Below are 19,109 nucleotides of genomic sequence, written 5' to 3'. Positions count from 1 at the left end.
GAAGTGTTTTAGAAATCAAAAAGGTAATTTCATTAAATAATTTAAAGAAAAAAAAAACAATATGTCAATTTAAAATATTGATGTCGATGCATTTTCAGCATCAATGTCATTGACTATGTCGACTAATCATCGCAGCCCTAGTGGGCATGACAGGAAGTGGGGGAGGAGGTGATGACAACCTGACACCTTACGTTCCGGTCTAGGGCCAGTCCTAACCCCCCTGCTGCTAGTTGCCATTTACCATGACTAAGAAGTGCAGTTGAAGGACACCATCTGTATACTTTGCGCATCTGTCACTTGGTCCGTGCTGTATGACGCGATCCCACCCCCCAGATACACCTGTCACCTGCATTTGCATAACCCCCCCCACCCCCCACCGCCACCATCACAGGTGCAGCTGGAGTTGGAAAGCGCAGGAGCAGACATGAGCCCCCTGCTTCATCCCCATCTCCATGAAAAACAAGCCTTCTTTCCCTAAGCGTTGAGTCATTCATTTACTAACCCTTCATTCATCATTCAGACAGACCTATGCATCGTTACTGTAAAGGATTCGGCGCGGACAAGTTTAAAAACACGCTTACGAAGCCCACCTCCCTCACCTTCGTCACGACCTTCACGTCCTCCATAATCAGGTTCAATCGACTAATAACAGGTGTTGTAATAGACATTTTTGAACCAGGAATCGCAGACAGAGTTAAAGGCATCGAAGAAAAATACATGATTTTGCACGTTATGAATGAACAGCCCAGCCGATGTATGACTTAACACGTCTCCTCATGCAAAAAACAAATAAGTCAGACCTGGCAATGCAAGCCTTGCCCACTCGTCCCAGAGGAACACAGAGTGATATATTTAGTGAGTACAGAAAAACCTAATGTTTTCGTAGTTTTTTTTTTTTTAATGACGGTGACAGCGTTCTGAACACGGCTGTATTCACAGCTGCCATGACAGTTGCAAAAGGTCTCAGTGTCCATTCTTACAGCCTCCGAAGTCGCGGTTATAACATTTTTTTAAAAATGCCATTTCCACAGGGATTATTTCTCAAAGTTCGGACTCCGAGGGCATGAAGTCCGGAGCCTCCCTGAAAATCTGGCCTGGCGAAATCCTGCCCACATCCCCCCCCCCCCCATAAATGCAGTCACTGCCTGGGCTCAAGGGAAGCCTGCCTTCCAGTCGAGAGCCGCCCAGCTTGACGAGGATAACGACAGGTGGGGAAGTGATGAGGCAGCCGGCCTGCAGAAACGCCGCCAGTTGCCATCTGATGAGCAGATTCTACAGCAATTAAACACACACAGACACACACAGGTTTGGAAGTATACCTTTGTGGGGACTCTCCATTCATTTCTATGGGGAAAGCTCTAATCCCAACATGATGACCCCTACCCTGCCCTAACCTTAACCATAAGTAACTAAACAAAATACATTTGGTCCCCACAATGTAATATGAACATAATTCACACACACACACACATACACAAAGACCCTGCTTGGGTTTATTTCTTGGGTCCATTAACAAGCGCAATGAGGACACCGATTTAACCACATAAGCCGGAAGGTTGTCGGTTTTAGTCCCTGGGAGTAATGCATTGAATCTAAATCAGTCAGGTAAAATATCCAGGCATATGCACCAGCAAATGTAGTTCCCATAAATCACAGTGCTAATAGTTCAGGTTAAGGTGCTTTAGGTACATCAGAAAATCCACACTGAAACAGAAGCAGACTGCCGACTGCTACACATGGACCGACTCGACAGAGGTTATTTCGGGTAGCAATAACTCAGGGACAGCAGAGCTACTTCAGCTACTTCATACTTCTGCTCTAATCAATAACTGCGTATTTCACCACATATTTATTTATTTTTTTTAATCGGCCAGCATACATTTGCAGCGGACGGAAGCCAGTGATAAAACGCTGACCTGCGAAATTTATGCCGACTCGAATGTGTCAGTCTAGAAGCCGGCATGTTGAATGCTCACGATGCACTGGCAAATTCATCTCATGCGAAAAGCAAAAAAGCCCCTGTTGCTGTTTTCTGTATGCCAAGTCGCTGTCTCTGCCTCATGGCAGAATATATGTCTGACGCTATAGTGGGAGTGAAAAACAAGACTTAGATCCCGCAAACATGTCTGCAAATGACTCATTTAAAGACGATCCCTGCCAGTGAGCTTCACAGATCAGCCAGAGACACGTGCCCGATTACTTTAATTGTAGTTAATTAAAATTGATGGGATCACAGAAAGTGCAGAAGTGCTCAGAAGCGTCAGGGACACATCCGTGGATCCATGCAGCGCAGAACTAACAGCAACTAAAAGGAAACGGGGACGGGTCGACCTTTCGGGGTACGTTTGCGGCACCCTCGGAGCAGCAGCGATCGCGAACCGACAGCCACATGACGATGTGGAAGACCCAGCCAAGGTAATGTCAGTGCCCCCCCCCCCCACCAGCAATCACACATGCCACATTTCCTTTCAAAGATTGCAGCAAGTTCAGACACCACCTCCCTTCACCCACCGGGCTGGATTTAGAAACTGTGCGTCATAGCAATATCGATATGATCCGGAATGTTCTTTCTGCAGGCGGGGATTACTCTTGTGGCCTGCTGGCGTGTGCGTTTTTGAAATCTGTGTGTCCGCAGCGACCTGGAAGGGCCCTAGTTCCTCCTGCGTGCCCAAGAGATGATCAAGCCTAGAGCGTGCTCCCATAGGAATGCCCACATCAGCATTGGACTCACCCCAAATCGAGAAAGGAAAAAGCAGACGGCCTGTACTCGTGTTTATATATTAGCAGCATGACAGGGGTCACACCTCTAGGTCTAGAACTACAAGTAACTAGAAGAGCTCAGATGTCTTGGTCCCGCCTCCTCTAGTTGCTTGGACCCACCTCCTCTACAATCTGATTGGTTATCTTTATGAACCCATAATTTTTCGTTCTGCCTTCAGAACATTTTTGTGTAGGTAACACTCCTACAAGTGTGATTTCTCCTCTTGACCCCATAGCGAGAAGAGCAGTGAAGTCATGCAGTTGTTAAAATGAGAAACGTTAAAATGCGAGTGGGGGTGGGACCCCATGACTATCAAAAACCTCATAGTGTTATGCTACATAGTCCTGACTCTTAGAAATGCAGCCTGTTTGTCATGTGACATACATGACCGATATGCTGTTGTCAGGCAATTAAGGGAACCTTTATTTACAGTTTAACATGAGATCAAACAAAGGTATAATCCGATATATAAAATGTGAAAAGATATATAAAAAAAACACAGCTCATGTTTTCAGCTTCAGTCCACGGAATATTTTTAAGTGTTGAAGATTTGCTCCAGACAGAACAGTCGTCAGAACATGGACAGCAGGAAGCAGTTTATTGGGGCTTATCAAACAAATGTATTATCAGGCAACTGTCAGCTTTCCTCTCACTACCACTGCCAGAGCAAAGGACCATACCCAGAAACCCAAGATGGGCATTGAATTGAGCAAACTGATAGATCAGGTCAGGGCACCGAGAGAGAAAAAAAACTCAGATCCTGCGCTTATATTACAGGTAATACGGCACAGGTGGAGGCAGAGAATGTGATCAGCACATGGCTTTAGCTATGTCCCCATGGGACGTCCACCCCCCATCCTACACTGGGGCATAGCCAGCTGAAAATATAACAGAATTATTCACTGATGAAAAATGACCGAGCATAGGAACAAATGAAAATATCTGCTTTTTTTGTAATAAAAATATCAATAAAAGACCTGTTACTGAAATACACCTTTGACTGGATTCCAGGTGCAAGCACAAGGATCATTCACACAATCATGAATCACAATGAATGAGATCTGTATCACTCTGTGTTAATACCAGAACACAATGTAACAGCATACATAATTAACCTAATATGATTTCATATGGTTCAGAATAATTTAATAAGAATCCAGTGTTTACTGTCAAATATTGTCACCCATCGTTATGCAGAAGGACCGCTCACAGTACAAATCTCTGAACTGCTTGGCTTTCTTCTGTGTCAACAACTATCCAGCCTTAGTGCTGACAAGCCTGTGAATAATAACACTAATTCTAGAATTCTTGGGCAGAGCGTGTGATTGGCATACTCGCGTTTAGCAGGAGCCAATCAGAGAGAAGGCCAGGCGGGACTGAATGTATGCTGTGATCAAAGGAGGCACCGAGCGGATAGGCCCGGGAGAGCTTCATGTCTTTTCATGCGAGATTATCTTCACACTTCCCTCTACAGGTGTGGTGAGCACAGGGAACAAGGGAGTCAAGTAGCAGTCTTAAGAGGCCGGCAACCCTGCGAAAGCTGTGAAATTAATCTGAGCCTCGACCTTGCTGGGAGTGCTTAGGATTGGTCGAGGGACGCTCACACTTGTCTAATGTAAACAAGGCCTTGAAGGCTACTTTCACTTCTGTGTGACTGTGAGTCCTGTATGTAATTTACACCATACTTTCCTAGGCCAGGGAGAATGAACCTCATCAGTCCATCCATTTTCTGAAACCATTTCTCCTATACAGGGTCACATGGGTTCTGGAGTCTATGGGTCACAGAGCACACCTACAAGCTGCTTGGAAACTCCAATTGACTTCAGCGTGGTTCTGGACTGTGGAGGGAAACTGGAGGACTCAGAGGACACCCCATAAAGGCACAAGTAGAACATGCAAACTCTAAACACATAGAACCTGGTCCCAGAGGTTCTAACTACTGCACCACCATTGAACTCAGGATGTTTCCAGCCCTGCTGTTCAATCATGGCCCATATTGCATCATGGGGAAGAGTACTAATGTATTCCTGGGGCAGGGATCTCCTAGGCTGCAAAGGATCCCATCTAGGATCAAGGTTGCTCATTGGGTAGGAGAGGCAGGGCATTCCTGGCTAAGGGTATGGGAGCAGAGCAGGGAGGGTACCTGGGCTTCACCAGAAGAGAACATGAATGATGCAGTGTGGACCAAGGGCCTAACTTTGGGGTGAAGATTGTGGGGTTGGAGATCTCTACCCATTTTGTGATTATTTAGGGGGCATGGGGTCATATTGGCTGGTTTGAATTATTGGTTGGGGGGGGGGGTCTCAAATCCCCACCACCACCCCCATAATTTATGCTCATGATACAGACCAAGGGCTTCAGGAGCACAGGAGAAACCCAGCACTACCTGTAAAGGTTAGAATGCATCCCATATCAATTACCGTGCAAATCAATAAAAGATGAGCAATTCAGATTTCCGAGGCTGAACCCCCCCCCATGCCGTTTCCTACCCGACTCCACCGGCCCCTGATGATGCTTATCACCAATACAGATGGCCGGCAGTCAAATGCAGCCTAACAGGGCAAGAGTCAGGGCTGGTCACGTAAGATGCTGAGGGACCAGACCCTAAGGAGATTAACCGAGAGGGATAACCATATTTAGAAGAGTAATTCCCACCTCAGGCCACACTGTCACTCCCTCTGCCACCATATCCCTGAAGCCAAAGCGAGATGTACTCTATTTATGACCTCTTGTTTTGACTTGCTATTTCTGTCACTTGCAGACTGAGAAAGCTGATGGCCCTCGGTTCAGTCTGGAATGCAACAGGGTGCAGAGCGTGTGCTAAGTGTCACAGCATTCTCAATTTCACTGTCAAGTGACAATGACAATAAAGATTCTTATCTATCTATCTATGATAGTTCCTGACAAATATGGTACTTTCGGCTCCTTGGCATCGCCAGAACTTTCCGTTGAAAAGCTGACACTGGTGCAGGTCTTCTCTCAAAATGGATGGTACGGTGGTGTGCGGACATTGCTGTGAATTTGATCTACAGGAATCCCCCTAGCTCTGCATGCGTGTTGAGATTGCATGTTCTACTCATGTTTTCTCAAATTCGCACCTGGTTTCCTTGCCTTCCCACCTCCAAAACCTTGCAGTTCAGCTTAACTGATGCCTCTGCATTCTCAGCCCACCAAGTGAAGAGCTAATGGAAAGAAGTGTTTTCTCAAACACTGCAAGATTTAAGCTCTGTTTTAATCATTAGACGAATGCAAGCGCAAACCTGCTCACAGCTGAAAACTTCTGCTGTGACAAGGACAGCCACGTCCACAAATGATAGGTGGCGTTTGAAGCGGCCGTCATGCACATCAGAGCTTCCTTGTTTATGAGTATAGGGGAGCAGCAAGAGCCCTACAGCATAAGTTTAACAAACTTCTGTACAAAGAGGGCCTACAGAAAAACTGTAACTGCCAATACACTGACACCATCCTAAATGCATTTTCAATTATGGTATTTGTTTGTTTAGCATTAGAATTAGCAAGAGGCGCATAGCTGGCTGGGTTTTGAAAACTCTCGGGACAGAGTTGATGAACTTCAGGGAACAGCTCAGCAAATGTCTTAATAAGAGAAGCTGCAGGCCAAGAGAAAACGGACCAAGTCAGTCACTGCTGCACATCTGCGTCACCCTGTCAAACCCCGATCTTGATGGGGACAGTTTTGGCTTTAGAACAATATCTGGATGGAATGCCTGTCTGAGAGAGGATTTTACCTTGTACAGTACCCTGAACTCAAACTAAGTCATGACCCAGAGCCATAATAGCATGCATCGGAACACTTTCGAAAAATTTGTGTCACTGTATCAAGAATGTCAGCTCAAAGGCCAAAAGCAGCATGTCGTTAGCCAACAATCACGGTGTCATATTACGCCATACATAACAGGGTTTGCTTTAGGGTTAGGAGCAGGTAAGGGATCGTGTGGCATTGCTGAGACATCTTGAAACATCTCTGCACACCCCCATGATGTTGGCCATTGAGTGCCAACCCACCCTTCAGCCGCCAAGGACATGATTTTCACCAAACCCCTAAGATTGAGGGTACCGGCGATGGACTCCTCCATCTCTGAAGCTGCACCATGTTCCCGTGTATAACTCCACTAATTGGATTGAAGGCTTTTCGCCTGGATTAGTTTCCGATGTTGCGGTGAAAGTGAGTGGTAACGTCGCTGCCTTCTCCACCAAAGGTACATCTCGTGCTTTGGTGGAGGGCACCCCGTCGGCCTGCTTCAGCTGACTTACCGGCAGCAGAAACCAGTCCATCCTGTATCACTGACTGACCTTCAAACAAGCAAACCCAATGACTTCCTACACAAAAATACAAAAGCCAATTTCCATTACTAAGCAATATTTGAAATGATACCATAGAACAGCTAACAAGATCCATTTACTGTCGTACTATTGCATCTGTCACCTGTTCTTTAAATATCTCACTACCTTCTACTCCGATCAGATTTACTGTAAAAATATATTCTGTCCTTTCCTGTTAATGCTCTCAATGACATAATACAGTGTCTTTTGTTGCATCCTAATGATGACACTTTCATCCATCCATCCATCCATACTTTCATCTACCCATCTGAGAACATAAGAAATTTACAAACGAGAGGAGGCCATTCAGCCCATCAAGCTCGTCTGGGGCGTCATTTTGTGGTTCACATACAGTAAACACCACTCTGAATGCATTTATCACGCCCTGCATAGCCAGTATGAGATTTGATCCCTTTAATACATGCCTGAGCCGGAGCATTACTTACTTATTACTTATAACTACTTATTGTGTGTGTGTGTGAGAGTTTCATTTGCACAAAAGGGAATTTTCTGAAGCCAGGACAGAATTCTGGAGATTTAAGAGATTCGTTGACCACTCCCGCTACACTTCTGCATGTCTTTTCAGAGTCGCATATTTCTGAAGGTGCTCAGAGGATTACAAAGCTGTAGCTGAAATGAAAAGGGGGGGGCTGTCACAAAGGCCGATGGCAGCGCACGTTCACGGACAGGCCTGGACCCTGTGCAGAGGTGCTCTCAGTTGGCATCAGTGAGATGTCCTCCCCACTGAGAACACAGACAGAGAGTTTTGAAATTTGACTCATTAGAGGAAAGAGACAGAACCGGTCACATGGAGATAGAAATTGATCCAGTGAGCAGTTCACTGGGAGGCAGGTAAAACAAGCTTGCTGGATCACTGCTCGGGGGCCACATCCCAGCAAGGTTTTCGCTTGTTTTCTAAGCATTTCCTGGCTTCTCAAGTCATAATCAAGGTCACTGTAACTTCCTGAAAGCTGATCAGTGGTATTGTTAACCAGGAGTTAACATGACAACGAAAATCTTTCTGCACACATTCAAACCAAAATCGGGTGATGCTAGGACCATTTAACAATTTTAGACATGTACAACAAATATACATCGGTAGCTTGATTAGCAGCAACTTCTACCCAAAACATCTTTAGCAGAATGGATATGTGTACCAAACGTAGCAAAGAATGGGTATGTGTACCAAATGTACCAAAGAATGGGTATGTGTACCAAATGTACCAAAAGTTTATCATTAAATACCTTGGTGTATATGTAGTTCCAATACTAATTACAAAGAATCAGTAGAAAACAAACCCTACAAAAACAAACACAAAATAAAAATCACTACTGTCAGGCAATTAAAATGTTATGAAACATTCAAAATGCATAAATACATGAATCTGAAACTGGTATATATTTTGAAACTATAAAGTTTTTCACATCGAGTCAATAAATCTTTCTCTGCTGTTTGATCTGCGCATGTGCTCTGTGTAGTCAAACAGCCATTACCTTAAAGGTTAGAGGTCACATTTTCAGGACAATAAGCTGACCTTCTCTATATGATGCAATAGAACAATCTAACCATATACTGTCGCATTAAAAATGCGCAAAACATTGACATTGATCCTTATATGAACTAATATGCGATGATTTTTCCGTATCTTCCAACTAATAAATAAAACAGCGTGTTCCATCATTCTTACTATCTTACAGACTTACCTGGAGGTTAGAAAAACAATCTGCAAACCTATCTGATCTAACACGGCTTTGGAAACCTGGCAGACTTCCATTGCAGGAATTTCCTACAATTTCATTCATCAAAATAGGACACGATTTGCTCAGCTTAGCCTTGACAGACACTGGTGTTGGATTTTTGTTGTTGTATTAATCCTTCCAAGGAATATGGGAGCTTTGGAAAGACAACAACGAAAGCACGACTAATTTTAATATGAAATCACTGAGCTCGGAATGAGACTCCAGATTCTTAAAAACCAATTAACCGCAGAAATTACATGCTTGTCATGTCTGCAGCCAATCAATGCTCACTTCCGTCCAACAGCTCGACGATTTTTCAGGCGTTCTTCATTCTTTTTAAGCCAAGATAGACTGAAAGCGATGGACAATAGGGACTGAATCAAACTGCACTCTGACTGTGAGGGAAAGGTGATACATTTTTTCATATTAGTAATTTCGAGCTAGAGTGGTTTGACATTTAAGGATGATTAAAAACAACCATCATAATAAATTATCGCTAATTCATTTGAAAATGAGATCTGATATTACAGGCTTAGGCATTTATATCAAGGGACAAAGTCTTAATGCCTTCAAAAACTAAAACCATGTTTTCACAGTGATGGGCTTAGTGTGTCAAGAATGTTTGTGTTTTTTGGCCAAATTTGACATATTTTCCATTCCCCATGAAGTCCAAAATATTTTCAGTGAGAAGCTGCACACCATGTGTCCTTCATACTGACAGTGTTAAAGGAAATGACAGGTTAACTTGAAAGTCTGGATTATTGGCCTGCAGGCCCTCAACACAGATGGCTACGCTGAATGTTGTGGGGCTCATCGGCTCAGCAATTTCCATAAAATTATTGCATCTTGAGCCTCAATTAATAAACCAACTGGCACAAGGCTGATATTAATGCTCTGGACAAGTCAGCTTTGCCTGTGTCGACACAACATTGAATCCTTTAAATGAGGCCCCAACCGCTGAGATATTTAGTGCAAAAAGGTGCTGCTTTGTTCTCAAATTTACCAGTAGACATTCTGACCTCTAAGACCCTTCAGTGTTACTATATTCTACACCGCAGGCCCCTTGATAGAACAGCAGGGATATCCTGGGATTTGAACCAACAAAGTTCTGGTCTCAGGCTGTAATCTTGAACTACCACATCATCTGACATCCATTGCTTTGGCCTCACACCATGCCAGCTCATCACTGGAATGTTGGGTTCACCTGCCAATCGATCCATCTTCCAACTGCTTATCCTGGATAAAGTCATGGGGTTCCCTAGCCAATCCAATCAACCTATTTAGAGCAACTGTACAAGGTATTGAGACCAGGTTGTGAAGATGTTACCAACATCCTCACAACATCTACTCAAAGCCAGTTAAGAAGTCACTGGGAGCAGCAACAGAAATCGCCGTCTATAAACATTTGTCATATTCAACACAACAAAGCTTATAAAAATGTATTTGCATTTTATGGAAAACATAGTGCTGTGGATAAATAGGTCACCACATCTTCCCTGTCTTACTGTCTTACCTCTCTGACATCAGCAGCTATCTGTTCTGCCATTGGCACACATTTTACACGAGCGTTTACTCAAAGTAGTTGCTATGAGTTTCACCTTAGTAACCGCCACACAAGGCTGAATCACTGTTCTTCGTGTCATGCATCTGTTGCATAGCAACATATTATAGACCCTATTTTTATGCTGTCCAAGTACAGACCATACCCCAGGGTGTCAAACCCTAGGGTCTGTATGGTCTGGCCTATAGTGATGTTCTGATACAATGTCACATCCATCCATCCATCTTATCAGGGTGGTGGGGAATCCGGGGTCTATCTCGGAGGCTACAGGCGCAAGGCGGGGAACAACCCAGGATGGGGCGCCAACCCATCTCAACAGTCCCTGAATGAAGTACATGGAATGTGTGCGGCACTGTCAGGAGGCGAGAGTGACAGGTAACTCACCTTCGGTTGGGCTTCCACTTCCACCACCTGGTTCCTGCTAATCAAGCTTTTCACCAAAACCTCTACTGTAGAATTAAACTTCATGAAAATCACATAGCTTGCGTAGGCTGACAGCAGTGCCAGACTTTCCCAATAGCTGATGTAGTTATCCAGGAAGAAAATGATGAGCATGATCAGGTCCAGGATGTAGAAGGACACATCACGGAAGAGTGGCCACCAGGTGAGGTTCAGGATTTCCTTGGAAAACAGTGCGCACATCCCAATCACAAACAGGATGTTGAACACTGCCGAGCCCACAATTGTCCCAATGCCCACGTTGCTGTGGGAGATAAAGACCCCAATCACAGAGGTGAAAAGTTCTGGGGCAGAGCCACCAGCGGCCATAAAGGTGGCACCAGCCACGTCGTCGGAAATGGTAAACTTCTCGGTGATAACCGTCAGGGCGGGAACGAAGAACTCGTCGCAAACGATAGCCAGAGAGATGAACATGTACAGCATCCCGAACATGTGTAAGATGACTGCCCCTTGCCTCCTCTGCTCCAGGCTGAAGAGGTCTTGTGGGTAGTCGCCCTGGCTGTGGTTACCCGACGATGCCCTCAGAGTGTCCGCAGAAACGTTCTGGGCATGCTGTTGCTTGGCAGTCAGTAGAGTTCGATGTGGCACCGGTCCGGACAGGCCGCTTGGCGAGAAAGGGGCCTCCACCCTGTAGCCCGGACTCCACGTCAAGGCACCGAATGAGCAGGAAACTGCACTTACTGCTACGAGGCTCAAGACAAACCCCAGCACCCTCACCGGCCTCAGCTTCTTCCGGAGATACTGGCGACAGTGACTGGTGCATCCCATCTCCAGGACAGGGTCACTCGGTGTCACTTTGGGGGGTCTCGGACCCATGGCCGCGTGTCGTCGTTTTTAGTAGTCAGGTGGAAGGTTTCCAGACTGGGTTTTATCCAAAGCGCCGCATAGTGCTGCCTGCAAATTTAAAGAAAGACGGGCGATCCCAGGTGCGTTCCAGGGTCTAACGCACCGAAAAGCTTCTTCATAACAGCCTCTGGAGAAACATCAAAGGATGATAGGAGAAGTGGTGTGAAATCTTGTAACCTGGCGGCTGAAAGAGCCAGTTGTACAATTTGTGTATTCACACTACAACTGAAACGTATAACACACACAGAGTGTTCTAAACACTTTGCCCCATTCACCGTATTGGTGAATTCTGCTCTGTTTCAAGCAATCCACACCTTGTGACTTCAAGCTTCAAGGTCCTGTTACCATGCATTTCAACACGAGTAATATGGTTGTTCATTTAGGCAGCATATATACCTTTTGAATCGGACCATCTCCAGAAATATCTATCCAATCCAATCTAATATTGAAAGGCTGATTAAGACTGAATTTAATAGACTTGATTGGAGAGACCACCCAATATTAATGGTATTAACAGAGAAATACTTAGGCAACACACAGTGGTACGTGCAGTTAGGGTAGAGGTGTCATAAATGGGTGGAAAGTTAGGACAATTCTAAGGGCCCCTCTTATTCAGGGGCCCTAAACAATGTGGGGCCCAATAAATACACTTTTCACTATGGCACCACAGTGTTAGGGTGATTATTTAATATATTATTTATGCTATAATTTAATATGTTATTTATGGTATTGAAAAACAACATAAAACTTCTTGATAATAAAGTAATACGTACGCACTCCATTCCTTTTTAAATACTGACGCGAAGGGGGAAAAATGTAGTATATAAGTACGGTATTTGGGGAACATGGATTTCCTTACATTGTGTATAGTCAGCCTAAAATATCCTCACATAGTTCCTTTTAAAGACCGTTGTTACTATAAAGATGCGATTTAAATGACATTTCTGATTTATCTTAACGCACTTCTGCGCCGCGTTCAGTCCATAATTAGATAAGATCAGCTTAATTAAAATAGAGCAGTTGTACTTTCGATGTAATAAGTAACGGGCTCCACAGAAAGAGTCGCGAAACGGCTTCCAGAGACTTTTCCTCCCCCTGAAATTTTTTTTGGGAGGGTTAATTTTGTGGAACGAACAAATCAGACACAGAAAATGAGCTTATTCATTTCCTTCAGCCTCGCGCCATGTGATGCGCGCGGCTATTAACCCACTTAATACTTTTCGCGAAATAACAACAAATAAATAAACAAACAAATACATCCACTTCCACAGCTATGTGCATTGAACCAAATGTCTTTTACGCGTATGCTAAAGCGATAACGTGTTAAGAATGGAAAACACGTGAATAAAAACTATGAATTCTCCGCCAGGCTATAATGCTGCATGATATACCACCAGCAAACAGGTGATGAACGTTGTCCGGAAAATATGTGAGGCAAACTATCAATGGTGGTAAAAAAAAAAACACACAAGCTGACGGTCACGTTTGAAGTTGCCCAGCCTTTGAATTGGATATCAGTAACAAACAATAAGGCAGATGTTTAAGGTGTCGGTGCAAACCATGTGGATTGCAGCCCTTACCTCGGGAGAGGCCGGGGATGTCGGTGATGGGAAGGTCGGCTAGAATGGAGAGTGCGATCCTGCCTGGTGCCCTCCTGCTCTCATTGAAATGTGATGTTGCCGATTCCCTCTGGCTGGAGAGGAGGAGCTGCGGGAGGCTGACTGCAAACTGGCATTCGCCCATGCACGGATCGGGATCTTATCCCTCCCTTCCCTCAGCGCAAAATCCCACCGGTCAAAAAATATCTTGCTAATCTACCCGAAAGATCAGGGCTGGGTTTACCACGTGAAGCGGGTAGTTGATTTATACAGGAGGAGGAGGAGGAGGTGGTGGTGTGGTGGGGTGGGGTGGGGGGGGAAGCAGACAGCACGTAAGCATTGTGCCGGCACCGTCCCGGAATAAGACAATGATGCTGAAGATGGGCTTCATGTAAAAAGAGAGTTGCCGTGGTTACACCGGCGCTGCTATTTGATAGAAATATGATGGCGCTGATCTGATACAATGTCCAAGCAGTTTGAAACATCTCCCGCGGAGAATCCGGATAATACTGCCGTAGTTAATATCCGAAGTAAGTCGGCGCTGAGAACATACAGCGTCTTCTAACTCTATCTTTTCATGTATGTATAATTGATATGTAAACACTGTAAACGTATTGGAGGAAGTCCTGTTCGTTGTTGCATTGAAAAAGCTGATATTGCATTCGCTATATATATATCAGTCCGTTTAAATTAAACGCTTATCCAGGGGAGGCTCACGGTAAATTTAAGGTGAAACATAATACAGAGCTACAAAATACCAGGGTATAAAAATCAGACACCAAATAAGACAGGCTATTGGGAGATACTGTAAGCTCTGAAAATGTCACCAATGTCAACAAGAACAATAATATAGATGCGATTTTTATCTGTAATATAAGTTTCAATCACATAGGCCTGATTGATTAAATCGAAAATGGACCCCTATGATTTTATACAGTATCAAGTTTACGTTCGGTTGGAAAATGACTTAAGCTCATTAAGTTATTATTAAATATTATTTTTGTTGATGGATTTTTCTTTTATTTACTGAAGCTCCATTTAAAGCTACGCACCAATGGTCAATTCCCGTCCCTGTTTTCTGTCCCTAATTGTGATGTTACACAGATAAAATAATGGATACCCTCGCAATTCTGCTCCCGCATCACGGCGTCTCTGACATCGCTGCTCCTTCAGCAAGTCACGAATAACGCCTAACAGACGCTATCGATTTCCTTTTTTTTCCCTCCATTTTCCCTCCGCTGGCTAATAACAAAAAAAAGGGCTGGCAAAGCAAAGATAGTCGATTTGAACAAAACTTAAATTCTGAATTTGCGTTTGACTTGCAGGTGAATTAAAGTTTCGTGCAATTAATTAAACCGCAGTGCTCTTTACGGTTAGACAACTTATTCTTAAAACCCAGCGCCCAAAGGGATTCCTAGTTTAATTGCACCCAATGAGTTATTCCGAACTGGCATTGCATGCTTTTCGTGATGTATTTTTTTCTGCTGTGCCCGGACTCATTCTTTTTACGCCTATCTTTTTATAGGATTTCGATGAGTGAATCAAAATAACTTTAGCAGTGGTTTGATAAAAGCATGACGAGTTAGATGCTTCCAGAAGATTAACTCTGCCAAAGTATTTTCAACAGAATCACACTCTGTCAGCATAAACAGCTTGCTTTCTTCTCTCTATGAAATGGGTATGTTCCACAGGCCGTACTTAAAAAAAACCCCGGATGCACGCATTAGGCTCTGCTGTGAGTCTGTATGGTGGAATGAAAAGCTTGATTACACTCTTATTTGCACGAAGTTCCCTCCACATTTTTCACGTTGTCCTCTATAGCTTCTAGTGGCCCAATCCCATCATGCATCACACCGTCTTTGCCACACATCTATGAAAGGAGAGTGATTACGGAGGATGGAATATTTCAGTTCAGAGGCCCTAAAGTTCTGTTAAAAACATGGCAACCGTATGTGTACCCGGTGACACATGACGTTTTGAATGTGCCATAAAAGAAAAAGCTTGTGTAACATCGCCATGTGTAGCTGAGGAGAGAAACCTGTACTTTTCATTGTGGACCACAGAGGTCAACAGCTCTTCGATCTTTCAGCAGTTTTTTGAACCATAACAGCAGCACTTCACCCTGGTAATAACGCTCCACTTCACTTACATATCCTGATATGCGAGTTCTGCCCGGCGGTAAGTAACAGTTAAAATCCCTCCCCAAAACAGGAACGACATAGGTGGGCCTCTATTCCCTGTCGAGAGTTTCTCCAGTTGACCGAAACAGTTTGACAGACAGGGGTCCACCGCAAAAAAAAAACAAGGAGAGATTTTTTATTTTTTTTTAAAGGTGTTGTTTTCCTGAGTGCTTTTTCCGAAAGCAGGACAATTCACAGTTATTCTGAGAGCGAGGACACAAGCAAGGGAGCCATATGTGCTGCTGGACGTCCTACTGACACGTTAAAGCCCATTTTAGCATCGTGGCTTAATGTTCTGTCCACTTCACAGTCCTCTATGTACCTGTCTTTGGGGGACAGTGTGTTTTGGGGACCCACTTACTTTCATCCACGATGCATTTGCTCAAAACTGAAAATGAAACCGCCTCAACCCATGACCAGGTTCCCGGACAAAAAACCACGCTAAAACTGCTTTTTCCTATTTTTTATTTGTTTTGGCCTTTAAAAGTAATATAGCTACTTGCTCGCACGCAGGTTTTCTTGCATGTCGTTATCAAAGTCTCGATGAGAGTCGAGTGAAAAATCATCTCTGTGTATATTTTCATGTATGTGAACTCCCAGAAAAAAGGGCAAAAATTTGTACCTTTGCTTGTCACTGGGGCTGTACCCTTGAGGGTCTGTCGATTGTACCCTTAGCTGTAGGTGATTGTACCTTTTCAGGTACATAATGGATTCTGAGGAACATTTCTGTACCATTGATGGTACCTTAATGCTGTATGTACCATTTCTGTACCTTAAAAGGTACAATTACACGGGTGCAGCCCGCTGACAAGCAAAGGGACACATTTTTGCCCTTTTTTCTGAATTTGATGAAACGTTTGCAAACATGGTGCACATGAATTGGGGGGGTTTGGTGGTTCCCAACAAAGGCTGTCTGTTATGCGAGCCACCTTTGGTCCACGTCATGCTGTCACAGCTGGAGCCTGCCTCCCATTCAGCTCTTTTGCACGAAACAGCTCTCTGACTGAGTCAGAGTGCCGGGCGTGTGTCCCACACAGAACTGATGACCCGCAGCAGAATTCAGTTGGAACTGTGAACAAAAACAGAGGGGATCCATCGCTACCACCCCTAGGCCCTTCACACCGCCCCCCCCCGTTCCAAACCAGACTCCACCTAAATCCATCCTTTTGTTTTCCCCTGGTTGGTCGGCATTTTCAGTTCTGATGAGCCCAGCTTCCAGAAAACCACTCGGCCTGAGAGTGAATGCGGGCATTCTGGAGCGGTAGAAGCGTTCCATAAAAATGCATTAAATTCCGAAATTGTATTATAAGAGGAATTATGGCCCGTTGCACAATAATGGATGAGGATCAAATGCTAAATGTTCAAGTTTTAACTGAAAAATTGAATTTGGATGATATAGATTTTATTGATGTCTACAAGTTATGCACCATTACTTTAATGATATTATAAAAGGGAACTTTTAGAAAACAATGCTAAAAGTAATCGTACAGGTTTACCGGTCAACCACAGGTAAAGGCATCTAAGCTATATGGGTGACTTATGAAACCAAGACACACCACGGATTATACAAGTCATAAACTGGAAAGAAAAATTAGCTGCGAAATTACCAGGGATGAATGGTTTAAAACTTGCGAACTTCAGTGGTCTTTACCAATTTACAGTCATGGACATAATTCTGTCGGAAGAACATTATTAATTTATTTCTTACTCCAGCACAGAAAGTGTACCAGTCAGAAGAAAAGGCCGAGTGTTGGAGATCATGCAGAAATCAAAAACGCACCCACTGGCAAATATTTCGGGATTTGTCCACGAATCAGACAATTTTGGATAGGGATATTTGACACCTCGAAGGAAGATTTGAAAGGATTTTACCATTTACATTTGGTTTTTTTTTTGTACCTCGATAAAATAGATGCGGATGTGAGCGGATGCGAAAGATATCTGCTAGATATTCTCCTGTCTGCGAGCAAAAAGGCCAAAGAAAGTGGTTCCTCCCTCATTCGCTAACAAAGAATGATTGGATCGGCATAGTAAACAATATACATGTAATGGAAAAATGAACATTCCCCCTTCAACAGCAGATGTCTAAATTTGTTAAATATTGATCTATATGGGTAAAATATGTTAAATCATTGAGGTCTGATTTTGTAAAAATACAAAATTACTGAATGTTCTGGTGTTGATTTAGAAATTGAATGACCTGTCATCCTCTGATACTGTCTGAAGTAACTTAATTTTGATGATGATGATGATTATTACGATTTTCCAGTTGTTTTATATATGACTATCTTCTGTTTATTGTGTAAATAGTTGCGTTTGTTTGTTGTTCTTTTTGCTACTAAGATTTTAGTAAAAAAAAATAAAAAATTCAGAAAAAATAGAAGTTATGTAAATTGTGACTGAAGTATATACTTTTTGTATAAAATGTACTGGGAAAAAATGCGTGCATGTTCACTTTCTCCAATAAAATCAAGAATGAAAAAATGCATTAAAAGAGGATCAATGTGGGACATGGGGTTCCCGAATGAGAACTGGGCGGGTGATGGACATGTGACCACTCTGTCAGGAAACCTGCTAACTGGATTAAGCAGTGGTAATCTAAGACAAGTTCTGCATGTTGAACACAGAGGATTAAGGCCAGGACAAAAACTGTGAAAGTACGACCCCTTACCCTCAATGCGAAGTTGCTTATCGCCAGATATGTGCATAGGTCACAGAAATGTTTATGCACCTATGAATTCACCATTAACCACGTCTATTTTCATTCAGGAAAAGGAAGTCAAGAGATTACAAGGTCCTGCTGTGTCTTTCCACAGGACATCTCTCTGATGAACACTTAAGTGTCAAGGACAATTCTTGTGCATTATCTGCTATCACCAGCATCCACTGTACGTCATGTATACATAGCAACTAGTATCTTTGCATTATGCACCTTTGCACTATGTCCTTCTGCTTACGTTTCTTGTGTACATACTTTAATTGTTTTTAGTCGTCCTGTTTTTTTTGTACGTCTGTTTTGTTGAAGTATACTGAGAGCGACGACAAACCGGAGAAAAATTCCTTGTATTCATAAACACGCTTGGCCAATAAAGCAGATTCTGATTCTGATTACTTGTCTGCTACAGATACGCTTGGTCCGTGTTAAAGCATTTACTCTAACCATAGTCTATAAGTCCCAAGATTCGGTTACCTTGACGTGGTAGGAGGGGCTCAAAGCATGAGATCAATCCGAGTCAGACGAAACTTCGGTCCAATACGCAACAAGACCAGTTGTTTCGTTTTCCTCCGAGGTGAATTACTGCTCTCAAAGTCTCATGTGAAGCTTAGTCTCTGCATTCCACACTATGACATTTACCTGGCAGGGTGTACTGTAGTCACATGAGACACCCTCTTGCAGCCTCCGAGACTATAAATAGTCTCTTTGAATGAGTTGCCATATTGATTTTTAACCAATCCATTGAGAGCGAATGGGCAATTCTACGCAGATTTCAATTGTTAATACAGAGCATGTGAACAACTGTTAACAGCACCTCTAGTGGGTGTCCGTGGAAGTGTACGGCAAGAGTTCAACCAAATTTTGAGTGTATCGCAAAGGAGCCAGCCAAAAATTGGTGTGAAGGGCT

The 19,109-nt window shown here is 43.6% G+C and overlaps 1 protein-coding gene across 7 annotated transcripts in view; it reads right to left on the bottom strand.

The window, feature by feature from the left end:
- slc24a2 (solute carrier family 24 member 2) overlaps positions 1 to 13,575 on the bottom strand; it is a 60,436-nt gene extending 46,861 nt beyond the window's left edge. For all 7 annotated transcript variants that reach the window (XM_023820946.2, XM_023820949.2, XM_023820947.2 and 4 more), the window contains exons 1-2: positions 13,289 to 13,575; positions 10,788 to 11,835 (exon numbers count right to left, since the gene is read on the bottom strand). In XM_023820946.2, the coding sequence (XP_023676714.2) occupies positions 10,788 to 11,678 (891 nt within the window). In that variant the 5' untranslated portion in view covers positions 11,679 to 11,835; positions 13,289 to 13,575. The remainder of the gene's footprint in view (positions 1 to 10,787; positions 11,836 to 13,288) is intronic.
- Between the last annotated feature and the right edge of the window lie 5,534 nt (positions 13,576 to 19,109).

The sequence above is a fragment of the Paramormyrops kingsleyae genome, chromosome 12 (assembly GCF_048594095.1).
Source record: "Paramormyrops kingsleyae isolate MSU_618 chromosome 12, PKINGS_0.4, whole genome shotgun sequence".
Lineage (NCBI taxonomy): Eukaryota > Metazoa > Chordata > Actinopteri > Osteoglossiformes > Mormyridae > Paramormyrops > Paramormyrops kingsleyae.
The sequence above is the reverse complement of the archived record's forward strand: the minus strand, read 5'-3'. Positions and strand labels throughout refer to the sequence as shown.